This window comes from Camelus ferus, chromosome 2 (genome assembly GCF_009834535.1).
Source record: "Camelus ferus isolate YT-003-E chromosome 2, BCGSAC_Cfer_1.0, whole genome shotgun sequence".
NCBI lineage: Eukaryota > Metazoa > Chordata > Mammalia > Artiodactyla > Camelidae > Camelus > Camelus ferus.
Window position 1 is genome coordinate 5,650,815 of NC_045697.1, and position 26,670 is coordinate 5,677,484.

Here is a 26,670-nt window from a genome sequence, read left to right on the forward strand (position 1 = left end):
AATACTTTCAGTGATGACCAAAAGGCTGTTAATTGCCCTCTGTTGAATTATTTTTGAATTATTCTGGGTTGAGTTACCTTTGCAGTTCTTATCAGTGTACATGGATCACAATTTTAAAATATGTTATTTTATTTGAAAAGCCTCTTAAAGAAGTATTTTTTTTTAAGCTAGATCATGTGCAGGTGGATGAATGCCACTTTTTTCTAGAATATGACAGCGCTCAGTATCAACTACATTCTAATTAGTTTTGATTTCTTTAGACATTAGAGCTGAGAAACCTTGGAAACCTTGTTTACATACATAAGAGGACAAGAATGGAAGGAGTTTTGTTATAGCACGGCCTCTCCACTCTTCTTTGAACTTCCTCTGAGTACATGCCAAAACTATTATCAAAAATTTTTTAAATGATCTGTCAGAAGACAATTCGGTTAGATCTTCCGTTCATTTTGTTGAGTGGAAAAAATTGGAAACTCCTTCGTCTTGTGGAAGGGTTTGTTGTCTAGTCATTAGAGTCTTTCCAAGGTTTCTGAGTGTCCGTTTGTTAGAGGTTTTCATGTCCAGGACAGTGCACCATAGGAGGATGCAGGTCTGGTGAGAGCTATGTCTTTCTTTTTTTTTTTTTTCAAGTAGCACCACATACCATAAAATACTTAATACTCACTTTACAAAATATGTGCAAGATTTGTGTGATGAAAATAATAAAACACTGATGAAAGAAACTACAGAAGACCTAAATAAATGGGGAGATGTACCATATTTGTGATTGGAAGACTCGGTATTGTTCAGACATCCGTTTGTCCCAGACTGATCTATAGAGACAGTGCAATCCCAGTCATGCCCTTCTTTTCTGGAGTGGTAGAGGGAGCTTGCGAAGGGCTGGTGGGAAGGCAGAGGCAGCGGGATATCACAACAGTTTCTCAGGCAGATCCGCTTCAGAAAAAAGTACACATAGATGTTGAGGATCTGGAAATCTACTTCCTTAAAATTGTGTATGCGAGGTACACTACAGCAGGTCATCCTGTGCTTCCAGACACCTGTCCCTCCTTGTGTGGACTCCTGCTTCAGGACACGTGAGGGCAAAGAGCTGTGGTGTGGTTTTGTGTTTTGTTTTGTTTCGTTTTGTTTTGTTTTCCCAGCCACAATTTCCTCAACCCAAGACATCTAGTAAGAATTCACAACATAAATTTTTTCACTAATCTAGGAAAAAAACTTTTATGTAAAATTTTTTTGTAAAATTTGACTCAAAATCTATTAACCTTTTCAGTTTTCTTTGAAAAGATATAAAAGGGGAAATGTTTTTGTTCCTGAGTAGTGTTGTACGCTATGAAGTTCATTTTTAATTTTCAAGAATAAAATGTTCTTCTACAAGTAGAGTTTTTGACTCAGTAGCTGTCTTGCTAACTTAATAATAATGCCACTTTCTCTAAATCCTTTTTCTCTGTTTTCCCAATTACATTGTTTTAGGTAACTCATACTGTTTTTTCAAGTAACAAGGCTCTGCTTGAATTCTCCACTGAAATAGTTTTTTGGTATTTTTTATCCTAATGTACTTTTCAAAGATTAAAAAATTAGTTGTCATTTGTTCCCTTTTTGCTTACAGTGGTTTTGAGGTATCTGATGGGTACTTTTCGGCATATCACACCTATAGGTCTGTGTGCATGCATCAGGTCAACAGGTTATATGGCTGTTGAGAAATATGCACTGCAGATTGGCAGCTTCAACTTTCTGTTAATGTGCAGATTCTTAATGCTTAGTATCCTGGAGGTTTCTGTTTTTCTGCAGAAAATCTAACACAGATTTTCAATTGCCTCTTAAAGTGCTATACTTCTCCAGGAAACTTTATCTTTGATATAGCATCTGGTTTTCTGTGAAGTCATAATTTTGAATCAGAATTTCCAGCTGTTGCATCTAGTTTTATGGAGCCTGAATTGAAAATCAAAAACTAGGTTATGTATTTAAATACCAGAAGTGAATGTTATCTTTCTTTTTATAAAACAGTATGGCAATTGTATTTAAGTATTTCCAATTTGCAGAGTTACTGTTCATGATTTGCTCTAAGGGAAACAAGATTGAGAAACAGGGGAGGAGCTTTAAGTTACGTTTTATTCTTCTGTCAGTGTCTTGTGAACCTACACACATGGTGTCTGCACGAGGACAGATAAGAATTGTAGAATGTCCGAGCTCACAAGAGCCTTACAGTTCATTTAGCCTGACTCTCCTCATTTTCTAGATGAGGAAACTAAAGTCTTATTTTGCCCTGTATATAGAAAATGATCACTAACTTGAGGCAGAAGGAATTGGATTTAGTGGTATTAGGATAATTGTGATGTTTACTGTTTTAAAAAGCAGTCACTCTGAGCAGGCAGATAAAAAGGGAGGGGAGTCTGGGCAGCACTGCACATGGACAGCTGCCGTTTGCTGGGACTGGGGTGCCGTACGATGCAAATAGGTCCTTTCCTGTCTGGGGAACCGTTTGGCAATGTATGTCAAGATTTTAAAATGTTTGTAACTTTTTAGCATGTAATTCCTCTTTTAAGACTTTATCTTAAGGAATTACAAAATCAGGTAAAAATTTAGTATACAAAAATACTCCAGTATGTTTTAGCAAAAAGATGTTCATTACAGCATAATTTATCCTTGTAGAAAATCAGAAGAAACAACTTAGTTGTCCAACAGTAGAGAAATAGTCAAATTATGGTAAATTTAAGCAATGAAATGTACAGCCATTGAAGCAGTTTTTAGAAGGGTTTTTCATTATATGAGACGTGCTTATTATGGTGTCAATTAAGATAAGTAGAATATAGAATTGTGCATGTAATATGGTTTCAGTTACATAAAGGATATATATGCATAAAATGGATAGTCCATCAGAGTGCTAAATGAGTTTATTTCTAGGTGATGATATTGTGAGTTTATATCTTCTTCTTTATATTTTGCTTATTTCACAAACTCTACATGATTAGCAGAAAGTAAGTTTATAAAAAAGAAATTTAAAATGTAGTTGAAGAGGCAGTTTTTTCCCTGATACCGAGTAGATGAAAATCCACTTTAAAATTCCGCTGAGGAAAGGATCACTGATACATAGGCTCTGATGCTGGAGATCTGTTAAGGCACACTCCACTGCCCACTGTCACCCCCACAGCTGGGCTAGTGACCCAGCTGGACCGAGGGCAGGGGTGAAATAGATGAGTCACTGCTGTTTTAATCAGCAGACGTTCTATATGGAAAAAACTAAATTTGAAAAGCCATTTCCCCCTATCGAACGAACATTCCTTTATTCTTTCATTTAGCAGACATGTCTGAGTGCCACTAAGTTAGTTCTTCTGACTTGAGGTAACGTTCCTCTACTAGTGACTCTTTGCCCAGGGATTGTTGAAATTTTCATAAATCTTCTTGCCAGAGGATTCTGGTATACAGGTAACTTGACACAGTTTCTGTTCTCACCTGGTTCAGGTTTAATAATTAAATTGGGTTAGCTATTAAATAATGAATGTTTATGCAGAAGCCAGTCAGTGTATTACCTGTGAACCTGAAAATCCAGCTTTAATCAGTGCAGGGCGCGATGGGGTCCATCGCGGTTGCTCTCTGTAGCACAGCCCGGTCTGCAGTGCGGCATGGGCAAGAAGCTGGGCAACTTAAACGCTGTTTTTCTAAAAGGTAAGCTTTTCCAGAGCATGGTGTGGTTTTCTTTGCTTTCAAAATTCTTTGAAAAAAATCTATGAATATTTTGAAGTCCTCAGTTCTACTTTATAATTTAAAATTAATAACTTCTTACTACTGTAATTTCATACGTTTTATATTACCCCCTAGGAAAAAAACATATTTACTTACTTCAAATTTCTTATATTGATTTCAGTTGGTCCCATTCCACATTACAATTATGGCTTTCCAGTCCACAAGGTATGGCTTAGAGTTGTGTTTCAAATTTGAAATGGGTTGTGCATTAATAAAGCTACTGTTTTTAATTTAAAAGAAAAGATCTTTTAAGGAAAGTTTGTTAGGCACTGGGATAAATTTTTGAAATGTTTGTTTTATGTAAGTCCATGGTAGCCTCAAACTGTTAGTCCCCTGCTAAGAAGTGGCACCTTTTTTCTTCGTTTGCCTCTTTGGCCTGGTTGTGTATTTTGCCTTGTGCGCTATAGCCTAAGAATTCTAGTGCTGGAATATGCTGCCTCCGTGAGCTTTCTGTCTTTCAAAAATCATCTGAAGCCCTGTGATGAATGTCTTATTCTTAAAGGCCTTCAGAGGACATCCCACTGTCTTCCCAGTGCTTAGCATTTCTCATTGGCCGCATCTTTTTCTGTTTATTTCATCTGAAATGAAGCCTAGATCTTTGTCTTAACACTGAAGCTGTTTTACTATTTGCCCACTATTATACTCCCTAAATGTCCTGACTGCCTAGATGTTACCTGATTGTTTTGTCTGAACAGTAGTGTTATGTACCAGAGAACTGGTATCAAAGAACTGTGTTTCTTGGAAAGATTATGAAGTCTTTGATTTTTGGATTAGGCCAATGATATGTATAGTCCAAACACTTGTCCTTACTTTTATCTAAGCAATTCAGTATATATCTGTGAAATAGCAGGACTATGTGCCATCATCACACTGAGGAGTGAAGATAGAAAAACAAAAACAAAAACAAAAGAAAACACCAAAATGGGTGAGATTAAATATTTCAAAGCACAGCAAGTTTAGTAGGGAGACCTTTCTCACATACTGGCAGTAATAGTATCGTTATTTGGGGTTTACGGTTGTTACTAGGTTCATTATCCAGAATTATTTTGCAAAGAAGTATAAAAGTCACTTCAAATCTACTTACTTTTTACCTTTTTTTTCTGGGAATGTTTCCCTCCAGAGAAAAATTGTTCTAAAAAGAAAAAAAACATTTCCAAATTTAGGGAAGACATATATAAATGAGTTGTAAATTTATATAGTGAAAACAATTTGCATTGAGGTTCTGTGGAACAAGAATTCTTCTGTGGAAAAGAGTAAGTTTGATTTTCATGGTTAATATTGTTAATCAAAGTTTTATGTAATTTTTTTTTAATAAGTAGAAAAATACATATGTTCATTTACACTAATTAGTAATCATACCTCTGGTTGACACATACCACATACCTTCAGATAGAAACATCTAGGAATACATTATCCCTGGCCGTAGTGTATCGTCTCCTTATATTCCTGTGTCTTGGAAGACAAAGTTAATCTTTGTTTAACTCAGTAGGCACAATACAAATTTCATTCTAGGTATAATAGTTGTATCTCAGGAAGATATGACAAGGTGACTCCGAGGACCAGTGAACACATTTTTTATTGGTAGGTCTTATAAATTCTCACACAGTAGGCAGTACAGACATCAGTTAAGAGCAAAGATTATAGAGCTACATTAATTGGGTTTCACCCGGGTTATGCTGTGCATGAGCTGAGTGACACTGGGCACAGCAGTTAACCTTTCTGCGCCTCAGTGTCCTCGTGTGTCAAATAGGGATAGTAATACTCTCCACCTCGTAGGCTGTTGAGGAAAATTCAGTGAATACTTGTGGGTCAGGGTGAAGCTGTGCCTGGTGCGGGGTTGTAGGGGTGCTGGTGGCCGCGTGAAGAGATGTGTGGTTGTCTGTTGATGTTTCTGTGTTAATCACAGAACAGTAAAGCGCCGTTTGTAGTTCCAGGGCCTCGTCAGTTGATACTGAGTAAGCTGAATGGTGATGTAGTTTTTTCTATTTTTTCTTGCTTCCCCCACTTCCTAGTTTTTCTGCACTGATGGTTCATTATAAACATCTTAGAAACTGGAAGTCTGTGCTCCTTATTGGCATATTGTGCAGTAATCCTGGGAGTTCAGCCTGCGCCTCTGAGAACTAAGTCAGAGGTCACACTCTCCTAAAGCCACACCGAGGAGGCCTTCTCGCACAGGTCCTGGGGGGCGGGGGGCAAGGAGTCTTGTCGTCTTCACGGCTCCCTTTGCTCTGTGGAGCCTGAGGGGGGTATGGGCGATTGTCCTCTTGCATGTCTGCAACCATCCACTTCCACTGCCAGCCGGGTCCTAGACCCGGGATGGCAGACCCAGCTGCAATCGGAAACTATTGTTGGTGGAAATGCTGGTTTTATGGAATTCATTTCTATGTAAAACATTAAGAGGCCAGTTTTTCCATTGGCTGCTGAGTCTTCTCAGATGCAGGCTAGTTTATGTCGGCGGAATGAAGGAATCCCCCCCACCTCCCTCAACAGGCAGGCAAGTCACTGCTTCCCACACCCTCATCTGCCTCTTTCAAGCAGCTGTTCTTTGCACACCTTAAGTGCCCAAGGTGCTCACAATTTGAGTCCCCTGCGTGACATGGTGGTTTAATGTGGTAGAGGGTAGGTTTTTATTTTGTTTTGTTTTAAAATTCCAAACCCATGGTGCTATTGTTATTAAGCATGGAAAGGGTTAGAGATAAAATGTCGGTCTTTCTACCCACAGCTGTGTAGGGTGGCATCAGTAGGTGTGAGGCTTTTAGTGATGCTCCAAAGCTGCTGACTGGAAACAGCACAGATATCCCAGGCCTCAGCCCCTCCTCCCTGGCACCGCGGCTTGGGCTGGCTGGGTGGGCGGCGTGGGGGTGGTGAGGGGAGAGCCTGCGCGGCCGGGACAGCGCTGGGGACTCTCCACGGTTAAGGCTGATGGCGTGAGCAGAAGGGGCTGGATTTCTGTAGGGCTTGCTGGCAGATTGGCTGGAGCAGTTCAGCAGGAGGCAGCGATGGCTGTGGGGTCTCATTGTCTCATAACCCAGCGTGCACAGTACCCAACCCAGGAGCCGCAGCCACGGCTCTGAGATGGGATTATCAGGACACGAGAGGCCTCCAGCTCTGGGACATCGTCTCATTCCGCTGCCCTGGCCTCCTTTTTTCCTTCCCTCACCACTGGGGTTGGTGTTTAAGAAGTCAGTGTTCATCTCACTCAGTGGTGGTCTTGGGCAGTCCCTCTGACTCTGTTCCTTTATTTTAAAATTGATCTTGTATGACTTGCTTTACCTTTCTTTTGGGAACATAAAGAATAAATGGGGGAAAAAAGAGAGAAACCTTGTTTTTCAAAGTGTATATGACAAAGAAATCTTGATGAAGGCACATTTATTTAATGAAATGTAATTCAACTACAGGATAAAAAGAATCACACGATCTCACAGTCATAGATGTTCTCACTTACCATCCCAATATCTCACACGTGGACAATTTTCAGAGCCCGTAGTGTGTATGTTGACAGCACCACTGTGCTCTGGCACTTTATTTTAGCTCTCATATCCATTTTAACTTGTTCCATTTCGTTATACTAGGATTCTGTGAGAACCTCCTTTAAAAAAAAATCTTACTTGTTACAGTTAACTCTGCAGATTATTTTACCTGAAAATGAATGTTGTTATGTGGTGGGTTTTTTTTTTTTTTCCTGTTTAAAGCTTCAGACATGGAGTTGGGGCAGCTGGACCTGGACTTGGACTGGCATTAGGTTCCATTTATTTTTTGTATTTAAATGTACAATTTAAATATGAGAGAGTGAGAGAAAGCGAGCTGTCATCTTCTGTCAGCGTTGGTAGGAGAACACTTCACAAGTTGCCTTCAGAAATTCCTTCACCGGGCATTCAAGGCCTTCCAGTCTTTGCAGGGTACTTGTCATGTGCCAGGGCACTTTTCTGAGCACAAAATAACCCATTTCATCGTCATACACCCTATGAGATATGTACTACTATCCCCCCATTTTACAAATGAAGAAACTGAGGCAAAGATAGGGTAAGTCATTTGGGGACAGCCACACAGTTAGGGACTGTCAGACCCTGTGTTGGATTCATGCAGCTTGAGTCCGAGTCTGCCGTCCTGGGCCGCCCACGGTCAGTGGTCCCCACCCCTGCTTGTGCATTAGAATGATCTGGAGAGCTTGCAAAGGGGGCCAGGGACCAGAGAGAAATTTTACCTGGCCCTACCTGAGACCAATCAAATCCTCCCTCTTCTCCCTTTTCCAAGGTCCGAGGTCACTCTCTCCCTGTTTTTCTAGCCACCTACCCTTCCTTCCCCTGGTTTCATGACATATGTAGGGTTTTTAATGGCCTTTTGCAGGTGAGGGCATATAGCTGTATGGTTTGGCTCTGTATGGCAGGGCCCGTGGAGGTAGGGAGGTGCTTCCTACCGGAGGGTGTCAGCCCAGCACCCAGCGCAGCCTGTCATACACACACAGCACCAGAGTGTTCAGCCGTCAGCGGGTGAGTCAGCACGCGGTTGTCATTCCGCGTCAGGGGAGATCCCATGATGTACGGAGCGAGCGTAGTTAATTGGGCAGATTTAATTTTACTGATTCTAGCATATCTGAGCCTCAGTTTTCTTACCTATAAAATTGTAAAAGTGATAATATTAAGATGATTGTGAAGATTAAATGAGATATGTGAAAACATGGAGTATACTCTGTCATGTAGCAGGTAATCAGAAATAAAGGCTAAATTCTTTCTTTGTAAGTTAAGCAAAAATGAATTGACACATGAAAAATCCCCCGAAAATATACTATTCAGCTTTCAGTCAAAGGCAAGAAGTCATGGAATTTCTGGAGCTCAAATAGACCTTCAGGATCAGGGAGCGCTAAACCCTTCATTTTACAAGTGAGGGAACTGAAGCATAAAGAAGTGACTTGACCACGGGCACGCGGTGAGCCGGCTGCTCTGTGTGTGGAATTCTCATTCTCTGCGGGTGCACGAGTAAGTGGCTCATGAATGCTGTCCTCCAACTGTGATTATTACTACCTCTTGCTTCGTAGCATTTGCACTGTCACCTCCGTGTGCTCTTGTGTACGTTATGTAACTCTCAAGGCCACCGTGCAGGCCTCAAATGTCTGACTCCAGTGTAAGGCTTTGCCTGTAGGATAAAGTCCTGAAGGAGCCACCATGGGATACAGGGTTAAGGAGGTACACGGAAGAGCACATATTTACCTCGATTTTTTTTTACATAAGAGGGAGAAGAGTTAAACACATACAAATAACAAGTGGTTGAAAGCCCACGAACCTCTTTTCCGGTTCCCGTGTTCTCCGTGAAAACGGGGCTCTTTCATATTTCGTAAGTTCTCAGCATGTGTAAGGTAAAAAGCAGAGGGAAGGGACTGATTCCAGCTGTGCTTCCAACAGAATGTTGATGTTTTGTTTTTACTAAACATCGTTTTGTAAGAGCTTCAAAATGGCATCATGCGCTGAGATTATTTTTAAACCATTTAAACCAAACATTATTTTCTGTTGATGCTTTGGGTTAGATTTTTTAGATTCCTATCAGTGTTGATTACTGTAATTTGGATTAAAAGTGAAAACCAGTTCATTGACACATAATATGTATTGTTTAACCTGGGGACTAACTGCTAGGGAAGTGGCAGCCTGTAGTGAAGAGGGTAGATGTGTCAGTTTTATAATATCTGAACCCAAACACTTGATTGCCGTCGTCTCCCCTCTATCCCCTGTGGAAACTTTTTTTTTTTCATAGTGGAATCGTTTTTGGAACAACAAGGTGAACACACTCCAGTGTCAGATGCAGTGGGAACTGCCTGTTCTCATCATTTATTGTGGTTCCTCATCAGTTTCTGTTGCCTTTTGCAGCTTTACTGCATATGCCAAGACGTCTTGATTCTCTTAAATGCTTGGGAAAGTTTTCCTTTGTAGGACTGTGAAATTAGCCATGGACAGTGTGGGGAGGAAATGCCTGTGTCTTTTCCAAAAAGTGGGTTTGCTTAGAGAAGATGATGATAAATGTTTAGCATTCTTAGCAGCGCCTAAACTCATGCAGAGAAACACCTATTTCAGGCCTCTTCAAAGACTTTATCTGAAAGCAGAAACATTTCTAATCTGGACTTGACTTGGGGTTTATAGTATACTGTACGAGCACTTTACGAATAGTTCATATTTATTTTTTGACATGATCATCGGTGTCTGTTTCCTGATTCTAAACTAAGCTCTTAACCTTTTTTGGTTTTTAATCTTCTTTTTCAGAAAAGTCCAAATGGGTTTTTAAAAATATAGTGGAAACAGAATGTGGCTTAACTTTTAACATTATTCGTTATGCAGAGAAAAACCTGAAGCTATAAAATTTAAATCTCATGAAAGTTAATCAAATTTGGTAGTGCACAGATTTCATCAAAACCTGAATTTCATAAGCCTTGAAAACTTTGACATTTCAGAAATGTTTGAGGAGTTTGTCTTGACCACCCCTCAAATACACAGTCTTTCAGACCACTCAGGAGGGAGCGCGCAGAAAAGCGTTGCTGACTCCCCGAGGCTCCCCGAGGCGTCCCTGACTGGTTTCTAAATTGGAAATAAACTTCTTGGTCACATGGCGATAAGCAGACTTCAGAACGTATCTCTGTTTTAGTGCACGTGGAATAGAAAGTGATAGTGATCCCAGGAACGGAACTGAGTTACGATGTGTTGATGGACCTTCATACGAAGGCACGGGAAATGATATTTTTAGTTTCCTTATGAAAACAAAGTGAGTTCTGCTGTGAGTGATCCTTCTAATTGTTAAGTGTTAAATTCTTTCTTTGCTCTCTCTCCTTTTCTGTTCACACTTAGATAATCTGCAAAGACTGAATCCTGTGTGTTTTACTTTCTTTTCTTACTAAAAGTTTTCAGTGGATGTATTCCCTGAGCAAATCCTTTCCAACAAAGTATTTAACTTTCTATGCACACAAATTCACGAGTCAATTAAACATGTTTGATTAATTTATCACAAAGGGTGCCACCTTGAGTAAAAACAATTCTACTCTGTGGAAAGTTCTTTCTGTTCAAAAGAGGGTCCTTATTTCTAAGAGCAGAGCTCTGATTTTAATTAAAGAGCGTTTTATGCAGGTTTTTTTTTCCCTAAAGCTTAAGATTAATTTCTATGGTTACTAGGGATATAAATCTCTAGATTGCTTTAAAACAAAGATTTTTGTTCAGGAGAGAGCTGACAGCTCCCTTTAAGAGAAGCTATTACTTAATTTTACTTTCCTAAGTTTAAACACATAAAAATATTTATAATGATACCCCAAAGGCATCATAAAAATGTTAAATAATTGTACTCTAAAATATCTAAAATTACAGGAAATAGACCTCATTTTAAAAAATGAACTGGGATTCGTGGCTGGGGAACTGGGGTGTGACATACTTCAAAACCAGAATCTCTTGTCTGGAGCCTTTTTTTTAGTGGTAAAAAAAATCTTTTCTGTTGCCAATCATACAAACTTTAAAATATATTCATTCTATTAGGAAATATTTCTTTATAGTTTCATTACCTTTAACGTGTATCACTGTGTGGACGTCTTAGATCCCCCTTGAGAGACAAATTCCTGTCTCTAGACTTAAATGGCATCAGTTGGCTTGTGGATTAACTGCATCGCAGTTACCCTTTAGGCTCTTTTTAATGACTATTTTAAAAATACATAGCCCAGTTTTCTAAGCAGCTTTGAACAAGGGCAGCATAAATAGTTTCCAGTGTTTTACTGACCCAAAGTATACTTCCTCTTTCAGTAGATAATGTTAACTGGTAAATTGTTCCCAGGTTAAAGGTTTGTCATAGTTTAATAAATATAGTGCAAAATCTATATATAGTAGGAATGCTTAAAGGAAAAATAATCGAACTTTGCGAGTAAAGCAATTAATTCTTACCTTCTTTCCCGCTTTAGTATTGTAGCATCAGTTCTTTTGCCATTTTCATTTCCTAAAATTTTAATTGGGTCTTGTTTAGTAAAATGTCTTCACTTGATTTGGAAAAGTGAAATTAGATTTATAAAATATTCAGACTGAAGTTTTGAAAGAAATAGTATTTCGTATGTAATATGAATACTTTTGAGACTAGATATGCTTGTAGTTTAAGACGTGCCTAATCCAGGAATGCTTTGCATTAAATGAGTTTATATTTTGAGAGCAAAATTGGGGGAAGAAAACTACTTTCCCTCCCTTTTTTTTTTTTTTTAAGAGACAAAAATTAAGTTGAATGCAGATACTGAAAGTGCTGTAAGCTGAATGTTTGAGCAACAAAAGTAAACACTGATTATTGCAAATGTATATTTGGACCAATTTACTTTTATCTTTCAAGCGAAACATTTCCCACAGTTTTTGTGGGTTTTTATTTAAGTTGGGAAAACTTTGGAAGTTTGTGTGAAAGTATAAATATGTTTGGGAAAGTCATGATTAGAGTTTGATAATAAACATGCAAAAACAAATTGGGAAGCTCTATTAAAGTCAGATGTAACATTTAATAATGTTTTCTCTAAAAAGTCATTTTCAGAGAGAGTGGTGATCTTTGTGGATCTGGAATAAAGACTTTGGCTATAATTGAAAGTAAAGATTAAATATGAATTCTTCAACATATATGAAGTTTTGCTTTTTTTTTTTTTTTTTTTAAAGGAACTTAGTGATTGTTACAGGAATCCTCAAAATGTTCCTCTCCACTTATGGGCACAAAAAACTACATACATATTTCCATTTAAAAAACAAAATACATACTTAGTTGCTAGGGTAATTTGAACTATTTTTTTTTTAACAAAAGAAGCATTAAATTTTAGCATATAGAGAGATTCCTAATTTTTTGCAAGGAGGAAAAAAATTTTAGTTGGTTTAATTATCGAAATATATCTCAATATAGAGTATAAATAAAAATAAAAATTTAAAACGTTAATCTAAAATTTGTTTTAAATCTCATTGTCGTTACATTAACCTCACAATTGCAAACTGGCATTTTATTTTCACTTACTGTATATCCCAGTTCTTGGAGAAATTTGTCCATTTTTTACCATAATGATACAGTAAGTGTAGAAAGATATCACTTTATCAGTTATTACATATGGGCACTTCTGAAATAGTAGTCTTGCCAACATTTTATCAGTTACTAATGTTATAGACTTTCTGAAGGATTTCTTTGAACATAATAAAGTTTTACTTTCCTTTCTTTGACACACTACTAGTATGTCCCTTTAAAGTGTGTATGTTGCAGGGAGCAGTTAGTGTTACATTTTGATGACAATTTTATTGCTTACAAATTGATACATGGTTTTAACTGAAACTTGTTGCTAAGAATGGAAAATTTTATATGCGTGGTGTTTCAAATGCTTTACCTAATGATCTGAAAGACTGTTAAAAGGAACGTAAATTATATACTGGTTTTTTTAAAAAAGGTTTCAACTGAAATATAAAATTCAATATATAGGACAAATATTTTTGTGTCTAAGTATAAAATGATAAATCTTAAAAGTACGATGAAAAGATATGATTTGATTCTCAAAATCAAGATCTGTTATATACAGCTCAGGATCTAACCTTAATTTTTCTAGTTATTATTACATACAGATTTTTCTTGAGCAAATATTGTATTAGGGACTAATTATTTTCTGCTATTATAGACACATAAGTAAGAATCAATTTTTATCAGGCTAGTCCGCATTTTATAAAACTTAGCAGTTAGCAGTTTGCTACAGTTTCTTTAAATCCTGGAAACCACTAACTTTTATTATTTTTTTCAAACAAAGAAGTTGTTAGAATGTTTTGTAACTCATTCCTTGAAATCATATTTTTGCCCTTTTTTTCCCACTTTGTTTTATGTCTTATTTACTCCAAAGAAGGCCATAACGAAGGAAAGGAATCTATATTTTTTGGAGGGCGGGGAGTGATGAAATGAGGCCCCTGGATTTTGCTTGGAATTTGAGCATGTGTATTATTGCTCAAGGCCGGCATGCTCTGCATTTCATTCCCGCTCACTCCGTTGAAAGATGACTTTGGAGGCAAGGCTATGTATCTCGTTACCAAGCCCTCTTCTCAGAGCTTCATGATAAAATGCACGTTGATGGCTTTGATTTTGTTTCTACTAATAAAGGGAAAAAATATGTTTTAATAGAGCAAAGCAACTTATACTTTTGGGGTTCAAATGTCAAGCAACAGTATCAAGCAGTGTGTTCTGTTGGGTGTAGCTTATCGGCGTCTCTCAAGCAGTGTGGAAGCTGAATGTGTGTTTTCCCTTTGTACCGCCCGCAGTTGATTTCGCTCTTCTCTTTGCTGATGTGAAGCAGAAACTGGACAAGGTAACAGTTTTGATGATGAGATTAGAGGTAGCCAGGCTGACTGTCTCCTGGCTTTTAGAGAACCTTAGAAGCCCAGGGCCACCCCCTCCCCTTGTTTAGATATTACTTGCTCTTTTGAGTTTCAGATTACAGGAGCAATTGATCTGCGTGACCTATCTTAAGAACTTTAACTTTGCAGTGGAAACTTAAACCAAATGTATATCCTCGAGAGACAAATCATCTTAAAACCAGGCCGTTGTCATTTTGATATACAGGACTGCTCCCGGAGGAACAGCGTGGTAGAGAGCACCACCTAGTGGGCGGGACCTGCATTTGCCGCGCTGAGTAGAAGGTTTAGAGAGCTGGTCTGTGCTGTTGTAACTCTTGCCCTTGGCTTGCAAATAAGTGAGGTTCCACGTTGTTCCCAGCTCATAATTTCTACCGAGGGCTAGAACCCCAGGAGAAGGAGACTGGGAGAAGCTGTGATATGTCCGTTTTATTTGTGATTTTCCCGCTTACATAGGTGTATGTGGGGGTCCTTGCCATCTCCACAAACATTTGCTCCTCATAATTGATATAATTAAAACAAAAAGATCATTTTTTTAAAATGTCAATAGGGCAGCATTCAGTCTGAAGATTTTATGTTTTTGCGTGAATAATAGGAGACTGCGTTTGGGTAGAACTGTTTGTTGCCACGAACCTTATGCTCTACTGCTGAGCTGTTCGACATACGGGAGGAGGAGCTGCTGCTGGTTATCAGCTGGGTCATCAGTTGTTGGCTGTCTGTCATGGAGAGTGTGTGCCTTTGGTGTACACTAAAGCATCTGCGGAAACAACGTGAGAAAATGCCAAATTAAAAAAAACGTAATACATCATAACCACCAGTTTTAGGTATAGCTGTTCCTTAATGTTTATTTTCAGATCACAACTTCCTAATCAAATCTGTCACTTTTCCAACAGAGATCTGTTGAGTTAGGAACCTTGCCAGACTTTGGGAATCTGAAACAAACGTCACATGGTTCTCTTTGGACATATAATTTTTTTAAGTCTTTTAATTTTTGACCACAAAAGGGAGTAAACGTATTCCTGAGATGTGGGGTATACTATAGTGGAGTGTAAGTGTGTTTACTTGTTTAGTATTTTCTGCCTTGGATTGGAAGAGTTTAGAAGACACTTAGCAAATACTTCTGGAGAAGCCGATAAATATGAGTTTGGTGTGTGCGAAGCTGTGGAAGGCCACATGGTAACTCTTCCTTGGTCTGGTTCTTCAGCTCCAGTTTTACCCTCAGAGAGCGCGAGCTCGGAGGCATGGCCTGAAGAATGTAAGGGCACAGGCTTGGAGTCTGTTTTGGAGCATGGACCTTGGCTTTTCAGCTTGCTAGCTGTGTGACCGTGGGCACATTACTTGACAACTCTGTGCTTTAGTTTCTCTTTTCTCATTTGTTATGAGAACTAAATGAGATCATTTATGCACCAGCATGGTAAACACTAAGGACTGATGGTGGCGGTAAAGAGTTAGTGGTTGTCTTCCATCTCCCCTTTCCCTCATGTTGTGAAGCAACGTGTGAGTGGTTATGACAGTCGCTCAGTCTTTCCCCCACACCTGCAGGCCCCAGCGCCCCTGCCACCCCGACCCATCCCTGGTTGGTGTTGCCGGGCAGACAAACTCTGCTGATGGCGGCCAGTGGCTGTCTCCAAGTGCTGAGCTGGACAGGCTTCCTTACACACGTGAGATTTAAAGAAAAGCTGCCCTCTGTGTTTGTGTGCTTGTTTGTTGAATTGTGTTTTGTGATCAGAGGTTCTTAACCTGAGCCAGTGAGCCAAGGGACTGCAGCCCCGCACGGCAGGCAGGAAGTCTCTGTATCGGTGGGGATATTCATTTTCTTAGGCGAATAGGTCAGACACATAGCTTTGGTTAGAGTCTCAGAGGCATCTGTGCTCCATAAAAGGGTCAAGAACTTTTATCTTTGAAGTTTGTAGTTCTTTCTGGAAGGCCACTCATGACGTTGAAGACATTATAACCCCCTCCTAGAAAATGAAACTCAAATTTGAATTTCACACTATTTGTTGTGTAAGATACACATACGTGTTTTTAAGGATCATGAATTTGCGGAACTCAAATAAAAGTGGAGTGTTTCCCCTCTTGTCCCTCTTTTCAAAGTTCGGAAGGAAAATAAGAGCAAGGAAGGGTTAGGAATACAGGCTCTGGAGTAGACCCTGGTTTCCAGTGCGGCCGGCCACGGGCTAGTGAGACCGTGAGCCAGTGGGTCAGCCTCTCCCACCTGTACAGGGGGAGTAACGACGGTCCCCACCTCGTGGCTGCGTCGGAGCTGGGGGGACCACGCCCTGTAGCTCTCCTGGTGTGTAGTGGGAACTACGTTCATGTTTGCCATCACCATTTTTGTTGCGCATTTACTCAACAACATTATGTATGTTCACATTAGTTGCCTATTACAAACTGTCTTTTATTGTCTATTTACCTATTGATGTGTGAGCAATTATAAATATTTCTAATTTCCTGTAAGCAGACTTTCCAAGGTTGCTTCCAACTATAGACAAGTTTCCTGAAGTAAGAAAAACCTTAGTAAACGAGGATCCCAAGTACGTGGATCCTTCAAATCATGCTGGGAACTTTGAAGAGTGTGAAAGGAGTGAAAAGAAGCCAGTAGTGTTTGGTCAGAAGGAACTTTCAAGCTGACTGAACATTAGAAATTCTCTTGAAATTCCTGAGTGGAAGGACCTTCTTGTCTCACCTTTGCAGCGTGCAGGTGAGCAGTGAGCCCCAGGCCCTTGGCCTGCCTCCAAGTCCCAGTGCGCGTGGCCAGAAGCGGGGTCCTGTCCCTGCCTGGAGCTGACTGGCCACACACCTTCTGCTTGGAAGCCTGCTGTGGCTTACAGAAGAGTGAAGTGGATGTGGGCCCCCTAAGGGCAGTGTGAACGGTGGTCCCCGGGAAGGGGTGTGGCAGACCATTCCTGGAGGGGGTACCTGCACTGCGGGAAAGGCAGGTGCTGTGAGCCGAGCACAGAGCCCGGAATGGGGAGTGAGGGGGAGCTGTCTGGAGACACGTCCCACAGAAACTGACCGGGCAGGAGGTAACTGTGTGTGGGGCTGAAAAGCGAAGCCGGTTTCGCTGGTACCCGTTGTCCAGTCCGCGTGTGCGAGCCCTGCGGTGAGGGTGAGCTGGGGTTGGGAATTGCTGTCCCCTTCCGTGGTTTTGTTCCCCCAGGGCCCTTCTAGGAAGAGTATCTGCCTCACTGCCTGTGATTCTAGCGTCTAGGATCAGCATTTTTGCTCTCATCATGGCTCATAAAACTCAAAGCAGCCACTTCCTCTGATGCACAGCTGAGGAAACAGGTCTGTTTTCCAACTCAGGGGGGAAACGAGCTGTTCTGAACTCTTGGCAGGAGTGTGTGTTGGGATCCAGTGCGGCCTTTCTAGGGGCTGTGCGGACAGGTGTGTGCTCTTCACCTCAGGCACCGAAGTCAAGCTTGACGTGAGGCCTGGCTCCGCCGTGGAGGTGGCCAGAGCCCAGGAGAGCCCAGAGCACCTGTCCCAGGTCAGCTCTTTTTAGGAGCTGGTGCTGCTCAGATGGGTTGTTCCCAAGCTGCTGTCGAGAAAGTCTTTTCCAAAAATTTGGCAAGGTAGCAGGATACAAGATCAACATACAGAAATCAGTGGTATTTCTTTACACTAACAATGAAATATCAGGAAAGGAAAGAAACAATCCCTTTTACAGTCACATCTCCCAAAATAAAATACTTAGGAATAAATCTGACCAAGGAAGTGAAAGACTTATAGGCGGAGAACTACAAAACATTGACTAAGGAAATTAAAGATGACTTAAAGACATAGAAAAATATCCCATGTTCTTGAATTGGAAGAATCAATATTGTTAAAATGGCCATACTACCCAAAGCAATCTATAGATTTAATGCGATCCCTATCAAATTACCCAGGACATTTTTCACAGAACTAGAACAAATAATCCTAAAATTTATATGGAATCACAGAAGACCCAGAATTGCCAAAGCAATATTGAAGAAAAAGAACGAAGCTGGAGGAATAACCCTCTCAGACTTTAGACAATACTACAGAGCTACAGTAATCAAAACTGCATGGTATTGGCATAAAAACAGGCATATGGATCAATGGAACAGAATAGAGAGCCTAGAAATAAAACCACAGACCTACAGTCAATTAATCTTTGACAAAGGAAGCAAGAATACACAACGAAAAAAGGACAGTCTCTTCAGCAAGTAGTGTTGGGAAAACTGGACAGCCACATGTAAATCAGTTAAGTTAGAATACTCACACCACACACACAAATAAACTCAAAATGGATCAAAGACTTAAATATAAGATAAGACACGATAAACCTCCTAGAAGAAAACATTGGCAAAACATTCTCTGACATAAATCTTCACAGTGTTCTCCTAGGGCAGTCTACCCAGGCAATAGAAATAAAAGCAAAAATAAACAAATGGGACCTAACTAAATTTATGAGCTTTTGCACAGCAAAGGAAACAATAAGCAAAAAAAAAAACGACAACCTACAGAATGGGAGAAAATATTTGCAAATGATGCAACTGACAAAGGTTTAATTTCCAGAATATACAAACAGCTCATATAACAATAATAAAAAGCAAACAACCCAATCCAAAAATGGGCAGAAGACCTAAACAAGCAATTCTCCAGTGAAGAAATACAAATAACCAATAGGCACATGAAAAAGTGCTCAATATCACTAATTATCAGAGAAACGCAAATCAAAACTACAATGAGATATCACCTCACACCAGTCAGAATGGCCATCATTCAAAAGTCCACAAACAATAAATGCTGGAGAGGCTGTGGAGAAAAGGGAACCCTCCTTCACTGCTGGTGGGAATGTAGTTTAGTGCAGCCATTATGGAAAACAGTATGGAGATTCCTCAAAAAACTAAAAACAGACTTAATCATATGATCCAGCAATCCCACTTCTGGGCATATATCCAGAGGGAACTCTAATTTGAAAAGATACACAAACCCCAGTGTTCACAGCAGCACTATTTACAATAGCCAAGACATAGAAACAACCTAGATGTCCATTGACAGATGGCTGGGTAAAGAAGCTGTGGTATTTGTATACAATGGAATACTACTCAGCCATAAAAAAGAATAAAATAATGCCATTTGCAGCAACATGGATGGACTTGGAGATTGTCACTCTAAGTGAAGTAAGCCAGAAAGAGAAAGACAAATACCATATTATATCACTTATGTGGAATCTAAAAAAAATGATACAAATGAACTTATTCACGAAACAGAAATAGACTCACAGACATAGAAAACAAACTTATGGTAATGGGGGGGCAGGGGTGGGAAGGGATAAATTGGGAGTTTGAAATTTGCAGTTACTAACTACTACATATAAAATAGATAAACAAGTTTATACTGTAGAGCACAGGGAACTATATTGACATCTTGTACTAATCTATAATCAAAAAGAATATGAAAATTTTAAAAAAGGCTTTTCCAGTTGCTGTCATGCAGTTGAGCCTGCATCAGGGACCCCTGCCCCTCCTCCCTTGGTGCTGTGCTCCATGCTCATACCTGCCTTTGCCCCTGACTGTGGTGATGTGGGAACACCCACTGCCAGGGAGGCAAAGTTGGGCTGTGCAGCCATGCCCTATGGGGCCCAGCTCTGACATGTTACAGACTCGCTGTGCAGCCCTGGGCAGCGAGGTACCCTCTCTCCAGGCCTCAGCTTCCTTCCCCTTCCTGGGGGCAGTCACAGCACCATCTCCTCGGGCTGCCGTCAGGGATGAAGCTTGGAGGACGGTGCCTGGTATAAGGTTAGCGGTCAGGAAATTCACGGCTAGTGCCACCTCCACCTGCCCTCCACGCCCTGCTGGATGTGTGCAGATCCAGTGTCTGTTCCTCTGACTGCAGCTCTCCCTTCTCCTCAGCGCTACGATTTAGTGAATGACCTTCCAGGCCGTAGCCCTTAGTGTGGCCCAGGGTCGCGCACCTCCCCTTCTATCCAGTGCCCTGTGGCGTCCACTGTCTGCTGACCCCGCTTCTGAGGTGAGACCCGACAGTGATGGAGGAGGCGGGGGGACCCTTCATGTGCCCGAGCACCTGCTTTGTGACAGGCGCCAAATCACATCTTTATAGAGACTTTCATTGATGGCTTGTAGTCACCTGCCGAGTTACTGTCTCCAGTGTACACTTCAGAGGTCAGAGCTCAAAGGAGGTAAATAACTTCTGCAGACCAGGCCCTGTCCCCGGTCAGTGACAGCGCTGGGGTCTGAGCCCAGGGCAGCCACCCTGCAGTCCATGCTCTGCCTTTCCGAGCGTGGGGAGAAAGCAAGGGGCACGCACACCCCACACCCTCTCCGCACACGGTCTACATACTTATCTCTGTACACGCACTCTCTACACGGTTTGCACACACAACCTCTGCACACACCCTGCACACACACTCTGCACACACACACCTTACACATACATTGTACACAGCCCTGTGCAAAGCCCTGTCAGATCCTCGGGGTGGAACTCCCTGTCTGTCCTCCCCCGTCCCTGCTCCGTCCTTTATTACCTCCCTCTTTCACATGCTGGGCCCATGCTAGGTCTTAACCTGTTTGCCAAGGGAACAAATGAAGGGAAGGCTTTCAAGTACACAGAAAAGCTGGTGGTGATGATTAACCAGCATACAGTCCCGAAGCACAAGCCATGTCCCCCCGGCCTCGTGTGCACTTCTGGGTCGGGTTGTAGGTCAGGAGATTTCCATGATATTCCTGTGGAGGAAACTGTTTTTTAATGGACTGAATATTTGGATTACAAGGGTGTCTGTGACTTGAGCTGGTTGTCCACCAGGAGGGCCTATAACTCCGTGCTTCACTTCAGTCCTATTTTCATTCCATTGTTTAAATGGATACTTTTTAGTTACAGATGACGTAATGGCAGAATGATCAGAACAGCAAATGACAAGAAGCCGGGGGAAATGTGACTATAGTGAAGACATGGTTTATCAGAGAAAACATCATTTTAGTTGATGTTAAGCCAGCCTGACCCAGTGACATGCAGGTGAGCATCTCCCTGGGTGGCGTTCGTGGAAGCCCAGAGGCAGAACGAGGTCGACGATGGTTCTGCTCCCTCTGCATCTCCTGTTGACACCGAGTACTGCGTCCATTCTTGGAACCACATTTGCTTTTTGAGGCCAGTAAATTCCTGCATTCAGAGAGTCATATGTGTGACCAGCAAGCACAAGTGTATTTCCTGTAGAGAGTTCCGGAAGGGTTTGAGAATGTTTAGCCTACAGAAGAGAGAAGACTTGTGTGGGGGTCGGGGACAAAATAGCTGAACTTTATTCCAAGTGCTGCTTGAAGTGGGAGGGTGACCTGGAAGAGGCAGTGGGCTCCCCACACACAGACAGAGCGGGGCGGTGTCTCCTTGTGTCCTACTCTGTGTCATCCAGCAAATAGCGAGGTCAGGTAGGCCAGGGGTGGGCTGAGCTCTGGAAATGGAGGGGATGTGCGCCCCGCCAAATCAGTGCAGTTTGGGGAGCCCGAAGAATGGTGGTTAAAATGTTTAATTAAAGTGTGCCCATGGGGACAGAGAGATGTAAAAGAAAGCTGGGGCAAAACGGTTGAGGAGGGAAAGGCTGAGAACGTGACAGGCTTTTGCTTTTTCTTGAGGAGAAGAGGCATAGTCCTGTTTTAAAATGGAATTGCCTGGAGCTTCCTGGGTCATTATGTACGTGTGGTGCTCCTCGACTTCTGAAATTGTCATGAGTTTGCTCATAGTGTCCTTAACACTAAGGATCTGAGATTTTATGTTTCTAATTTCCAAACTTCTTAAAGGAGATAGGGGCTTAATAAGAGAAAGCAGTACCTTTCAGGTTATTTGAAGGTTAATTGCTATTATCAGAAATTAGACCAGTAAGTTCATCTCAGCTGGTGTTAACCATCCTTGTCCCCTTTGTGTAACTGTCCCCATTGTCTGCTGCTCAGGATCTATGAAGCGTAGAAGGGTGGAACTAGAGAAGTCAACCTCTCTCCTCTTTCATGCACACATTTCTCCTTCTCTGTTAAAAAACATAGGCTGAATTCTGGAAACTGCAGACCAGCAAGGTTGGTACTGGTTCTCACCAAAATTCCAAAACAGGTTATTTAACTGCTGATGACAGTTTCCTCAGATCAAGAACACCTTTCTTTTTTTTTTTTCTAATGAGGTTTCCAGACTGATGGGGTAGAACACTTTATGTATTCAACTAATATTTATATTTTATGTATATATGTGTGTGTGTGTGTAACATGTACAACATAGGTGCAGCTAACATTGACAACATTCGGTGAACAGACACTCACAGCTTGCCTCACAGAAGGCATCACACAGAGAAAGTGGGAAGGGAACCCAGAATGCCATATTCTGAAAGCTCCTTGGCGCAGCACATTTGAGTAGAAGTTTGGTCCGTGAGAAAGAAGATGTTGCAGGTGGAGAGGACAGTGGGTGCCCAAGGGTGGAGGTGGAAGGAGGGGCTGGCTCGGGGAAGGGTCTGCAGCTCTGGACTCTGGCATGGCTGCAGGAGGAGAAGCCGGGTGGTGAGTGCCCATTCCTTTGGCAGATGTTCACCAAGTGGAGTGGCTGAGCAGGCTAATTTGTTGGGTGAAAAAAAGGGGAGAGTCTAAAATGCCCTGAGATTTCCTAACTTGGGAATCAAGAGAGGGGGACCCTTTCTCTTTGGGAGGAGAGGGAGGGCCTGAGAGTAAGTCAGGAGGGTCGTGTGCACGTGGCTGAGGCACCAGGGGACACCCAGCAGGCAGCTGAATACGCTCCCCTGGGACACAGGAGCCAGGCGGCAGGGTGGGCGTTTTCTGCAGATCCCAGGTTCGGCTCTGTGGGAACGAGTGGGTTTAGCGAGAATGCGTAAGGGCTGAACTTCGTTAAGGGTCAGAGGTCTGCAGGGGCGGAGGCGGCCACGAGGGAAGGTGAAGACAAATTGTCAGAGGTTGAAGAAGAACCTGGAGAGACAGAGTCCTGGAGGCCAAGGGAGGCCCGCGCTCCAGGAGAGCCGCCCCCGCAGAGCCCCACGTGCCTAGAGGGAAGTGGGGAGCAGTACACGTTGGGGGAGCGATGGGGGCCCAGCGTGTGTCCTCGGTGTACTCGCGTGCTGACTGAACAGCTGCTGAAAGGGAGCAAAGCAAAAGGAACAGTCTGCACGTTCTCCCTCCATCCCTGGCTGCGCTGCCCGCCGCCTCGGGGGTGTCTTGCCGGCCTCTTCTGTGGGTGACTAGTCCCTGGGAGCTTCTCCAGCACGGGGACAGGGACAGAGACAGGACTCCGGCAGCCTCCACTGTGACTTCAGCAGGGGCGTCACGCTTCAGAGCCCTGACGGTTCTGAACTTTTAGCTGTAATTCACGTTGATGCATTTTTCAATTAAGACTGAAGGGACTGGATTTGCAGTTTAGTTAGTGGGCCCCAAATTACACTTGGGAACATGATCCCTGTGAAGTCATTTTAGCTTATCGGTAGTTGGCAAACATTTACACAACAGTGGTTGTTCTCACTGTGCCTTTGGCTGCATACGAAACTGAACAGCGGGCTGTGTCCACTGATTGAATGAAAAAAAGAACGATTTTGTGTTACAGGGAACTTTTTACAATATGCCAGAGGGACGTACTGGAGTCTCTTTAATCTTGAACAATGGTCGTTTCTTGCAGAGGCAAATTATGCAAATTGGCACTCAGTGTTTCATAATCAATCAGGTCTTTGTTGGAAGTGTTGTGCATGCCAGAGGGACAGAATTCCTATTGTGGTGGTGGTGGGCGGGTCTCTGCAAGTCTAACCACTGCTGTGATCTGCAGAGGACACTTCTGACTGACTGCCTTGAACGCTCCCTACAGTTAAATTGCAGTCGGCCTCTGAGAAGAACTTGTACCAGGGTTTTTGTTTTACAGTTTATCTTGCTTTGGGTGATTACAAAACACCCGTGAAGGAGCAGCTCGCAGGTCTGTTCTGTGGGGGACACACGTGAACGGGGCCGGGATGCCGCCGGGGACGGCAGGTGGCAGCCCCGCTCCCGCTCCTGGAGCTGCCTTTGTGTGGAGCCTGCCTGGGGTGTGGTGGTTTAAGGCCTTGGACTCATCCAAATGCACGTGTATATTTGCAAACAATGTCATTCCAGCTTCAGCTTGTGCAGCCACAATTAACTTTTAATAATCTCCTGTGATTCTAGATCAAAAATAAAGAACCAGAGAAAATGTTAAAGCCCTTGGAAAAAATGGATACTTTTGGCATTTCTTGTTATTGCACTGCTCCAGTACTTGTGCTGCCATCTAGTGGACGGTGTCAAGTACGCAGCAGACGTGCTGTGTTTGGAGTTTATTTTACCCTGCTAGTGATTCTTGAAGATGATGGAAAAGCAGTTCCACGCGGAGCATGAAATCATTTTTGAGGACCCACTTTGGGTTAGTCACATGCTCAGATGTGAAAACATTTCAGAACCAGATAGCGGCATCTCTGAAAGAGTTACGCCTGCAAGAGGTCCTTAACCCAGCCTGGGAATGGCAGAGAAGACTTCTAGGAGGTGGGTCCCTGGACCAGAGTCGTGTGAGTCGGAGTAAATCAGAAGGCTAGGGTTGGGAGGTTGGGGAGGGCTCTGAGTCTGGAGAATCAGCAGGGACAGGAACTCCTCAGCACCTCGGGTTTACGGAATTGGACTTGATCCTGTGGTCCTGAGGCATCTACATTTTCGGTCAGGGAAGTATGTGGGAAGATTTACCTTTTTGTTTAGAAACAGTTTTTGTCTGATTACAAAAATCATATATACAAATTGTAGAAAATTTTAAGGTCTGGAAAGGTATTAGGAAGAAAGCAAGGTCTCCAGGTCCCACCACCCAGACAGCCATTAGTATCCTGATGAGCCGCCTCTGAGGTTCCTCTGTCTGCAGACACAGCTTTGGTACGTGTGTCATGTATTTCACGTAACTAGATCACACAGTACGTGCTGTGGGCAACCTTGCTTCCTCCCCCTTCGACAGTATGCTTGTGGGAAAACCATCCATGGGGCTGAGTCCGTGTCAACAACACACATTCACCCGTGGGAGCAGTTCTCCTGGGTGCACATATTGGGGTGTTTTTGTTTGGTGTCTCCTAGTAAAAGCTTCATGTGTAAGAACAGGTCATGTGAGAATCTATTTCCCTGTCAGATGCATCTAACACAAGGACACCGGGACTGCGTTGTAGTCAGTCGGCTTATGTGGCACGTGTGTGGAGAACTTCAATGTCTTGATGATTTTTGGAATTAGCCTTATTAAACTACAGTCACTTAAAAGTGAACTAGATTTATCTTCAGAGAAAGGAATGAGTCAGATAAATGCCTGCAGTTTTAGAATGGAGCTTAAATAACTCGTTCGGCTGAGTATCAGCTTCTTGGAGAAGCCATATCCTGGCTGATGCTGGAGTGTGGCTGTTGGCTTTGTGCGTTTGACCAGAACAAGTCATCTTAGCGTTGGGTACTTGTGATCTCAAAGCATTCCGCGTGCACTCTGGTAACAGCACCCCTCAGAGACCCACTGTGCTCAGATGGGACGAGGGTCACCTCTGTGGGAGACTTGCTGAGAAGGAAAGCCCACAGGCACTTGGTTTGGGAGTCACCGTCTCCCTTTTATTCTGAATCATTTATACAAAATGTGTCTTCTCATCTGTAAAATGGGATTATCATGGAACCTATCCCATAGGGTTAATGGGAGAAGTAAATGAGATAATGCACTCACAGCATTTAGATTGGCGACACAGCACGCACTCAGAGTTGGCTGTTACCTCCTGCTACTGTTGTCTTTAAAGACTCGTTTTTACCACTCTCCCTTTGTAGTGAAGCTCAGGGAGATTAAGCAACTTGCTCAAAATTTCAGTTGGCAAAGGTTAAGAGTTTAGGAGCTTATAAAAAACACCCCTTTCTTCCCAGCCCAATTCTGGAACTACCTGAAAGGAGTACAGGAGTCAGAAGATGAAAACACCAAGTGGAGAAGCTGGCTTTAGATTTGTGGCCAAATCTGGGTGGAGCATGAGCCCAAACTGCCCCTCTGCTGCCGGCTGCCGAGCGAGCTCACTCCCTTCTCCAGGTCCCACACCAGGAAGTCGTCCTCTGCCCTCAGCTGCAAGAGTGAGGGGTCAGAGACAGAACAGGAAGTTAGTCCAGCTCAGTCCCTCCGCCGAGGCCCGACAGGGTCCCCTGTAGAGTCAGTGGCAGAGATGGAGCAGAGATGAGAACTGGGAACCTAGGCCAGCTCCTTGGTTTCTTACCCATCTCTCTCCTGTCTATCCTGCTCCACCCCCAGTCCTTTGCCCAGAGTCTGCTCCTGGGCCTACCCCCACCCCACCCTCAGGGTGGATGGAGACGGACTCAGATACGGGGAAGGGACCCGGCCCTGGACCTCACCTTCATTTCTTGTTTAAACTGTGTTTTGAGGTGGTTTGATGATTGATACTCAGTGAATGGGTGACCATGGTACCGCCAGTCTTTCTGACCATCCTGTTTCCTTGCTCATTGTTGTGAGCCTTCCTTCCAGCGTCCCCGTGGTACTTGCGACCCCAGGCCTCCTCTGTCGCAAGCACAGGGAACAGCAGCGGAGCTTGGAGGAGGCGACTTCAGCGGTGAAA

General features: G+C 42.6%; 1 protein-coding gene across 3 annotated transcripts in view; it reads left to right on the plus strand.

The window, feature by feature from the left end:
* The window catches only part of STX18 (syntaxin 18), a 111,515-nt gene that overhangs the window by 35,819 nt on the left and 49,026 nt on the right, over nucleotides 1-26,670 (plus strand). The window contains exons 1-2 of one of the 3 annotated variants that reach the window (XM_032493883.1): nucleotides 3,600-3,657; nucleotides 3,857-3,900. The exons of the other annotated variants lie outside the window; for them this stretch is intronic. Coding sequence (XP_032349774.1) covers nucleotides 3,615-3,657; nucleotides 3,857-3,900 — 87 coding nt within the window. The 5' untranslated portion in view covers nucleotides 3,600-3,614. Of the gene's footprint in view, nucleotides 1-3,599; nucleotides 3,658-3,856; nucleotides 3,901-26,670 lie in introns of those variants that run through there. 3 annotated transcript variants of the gene reach the window in all.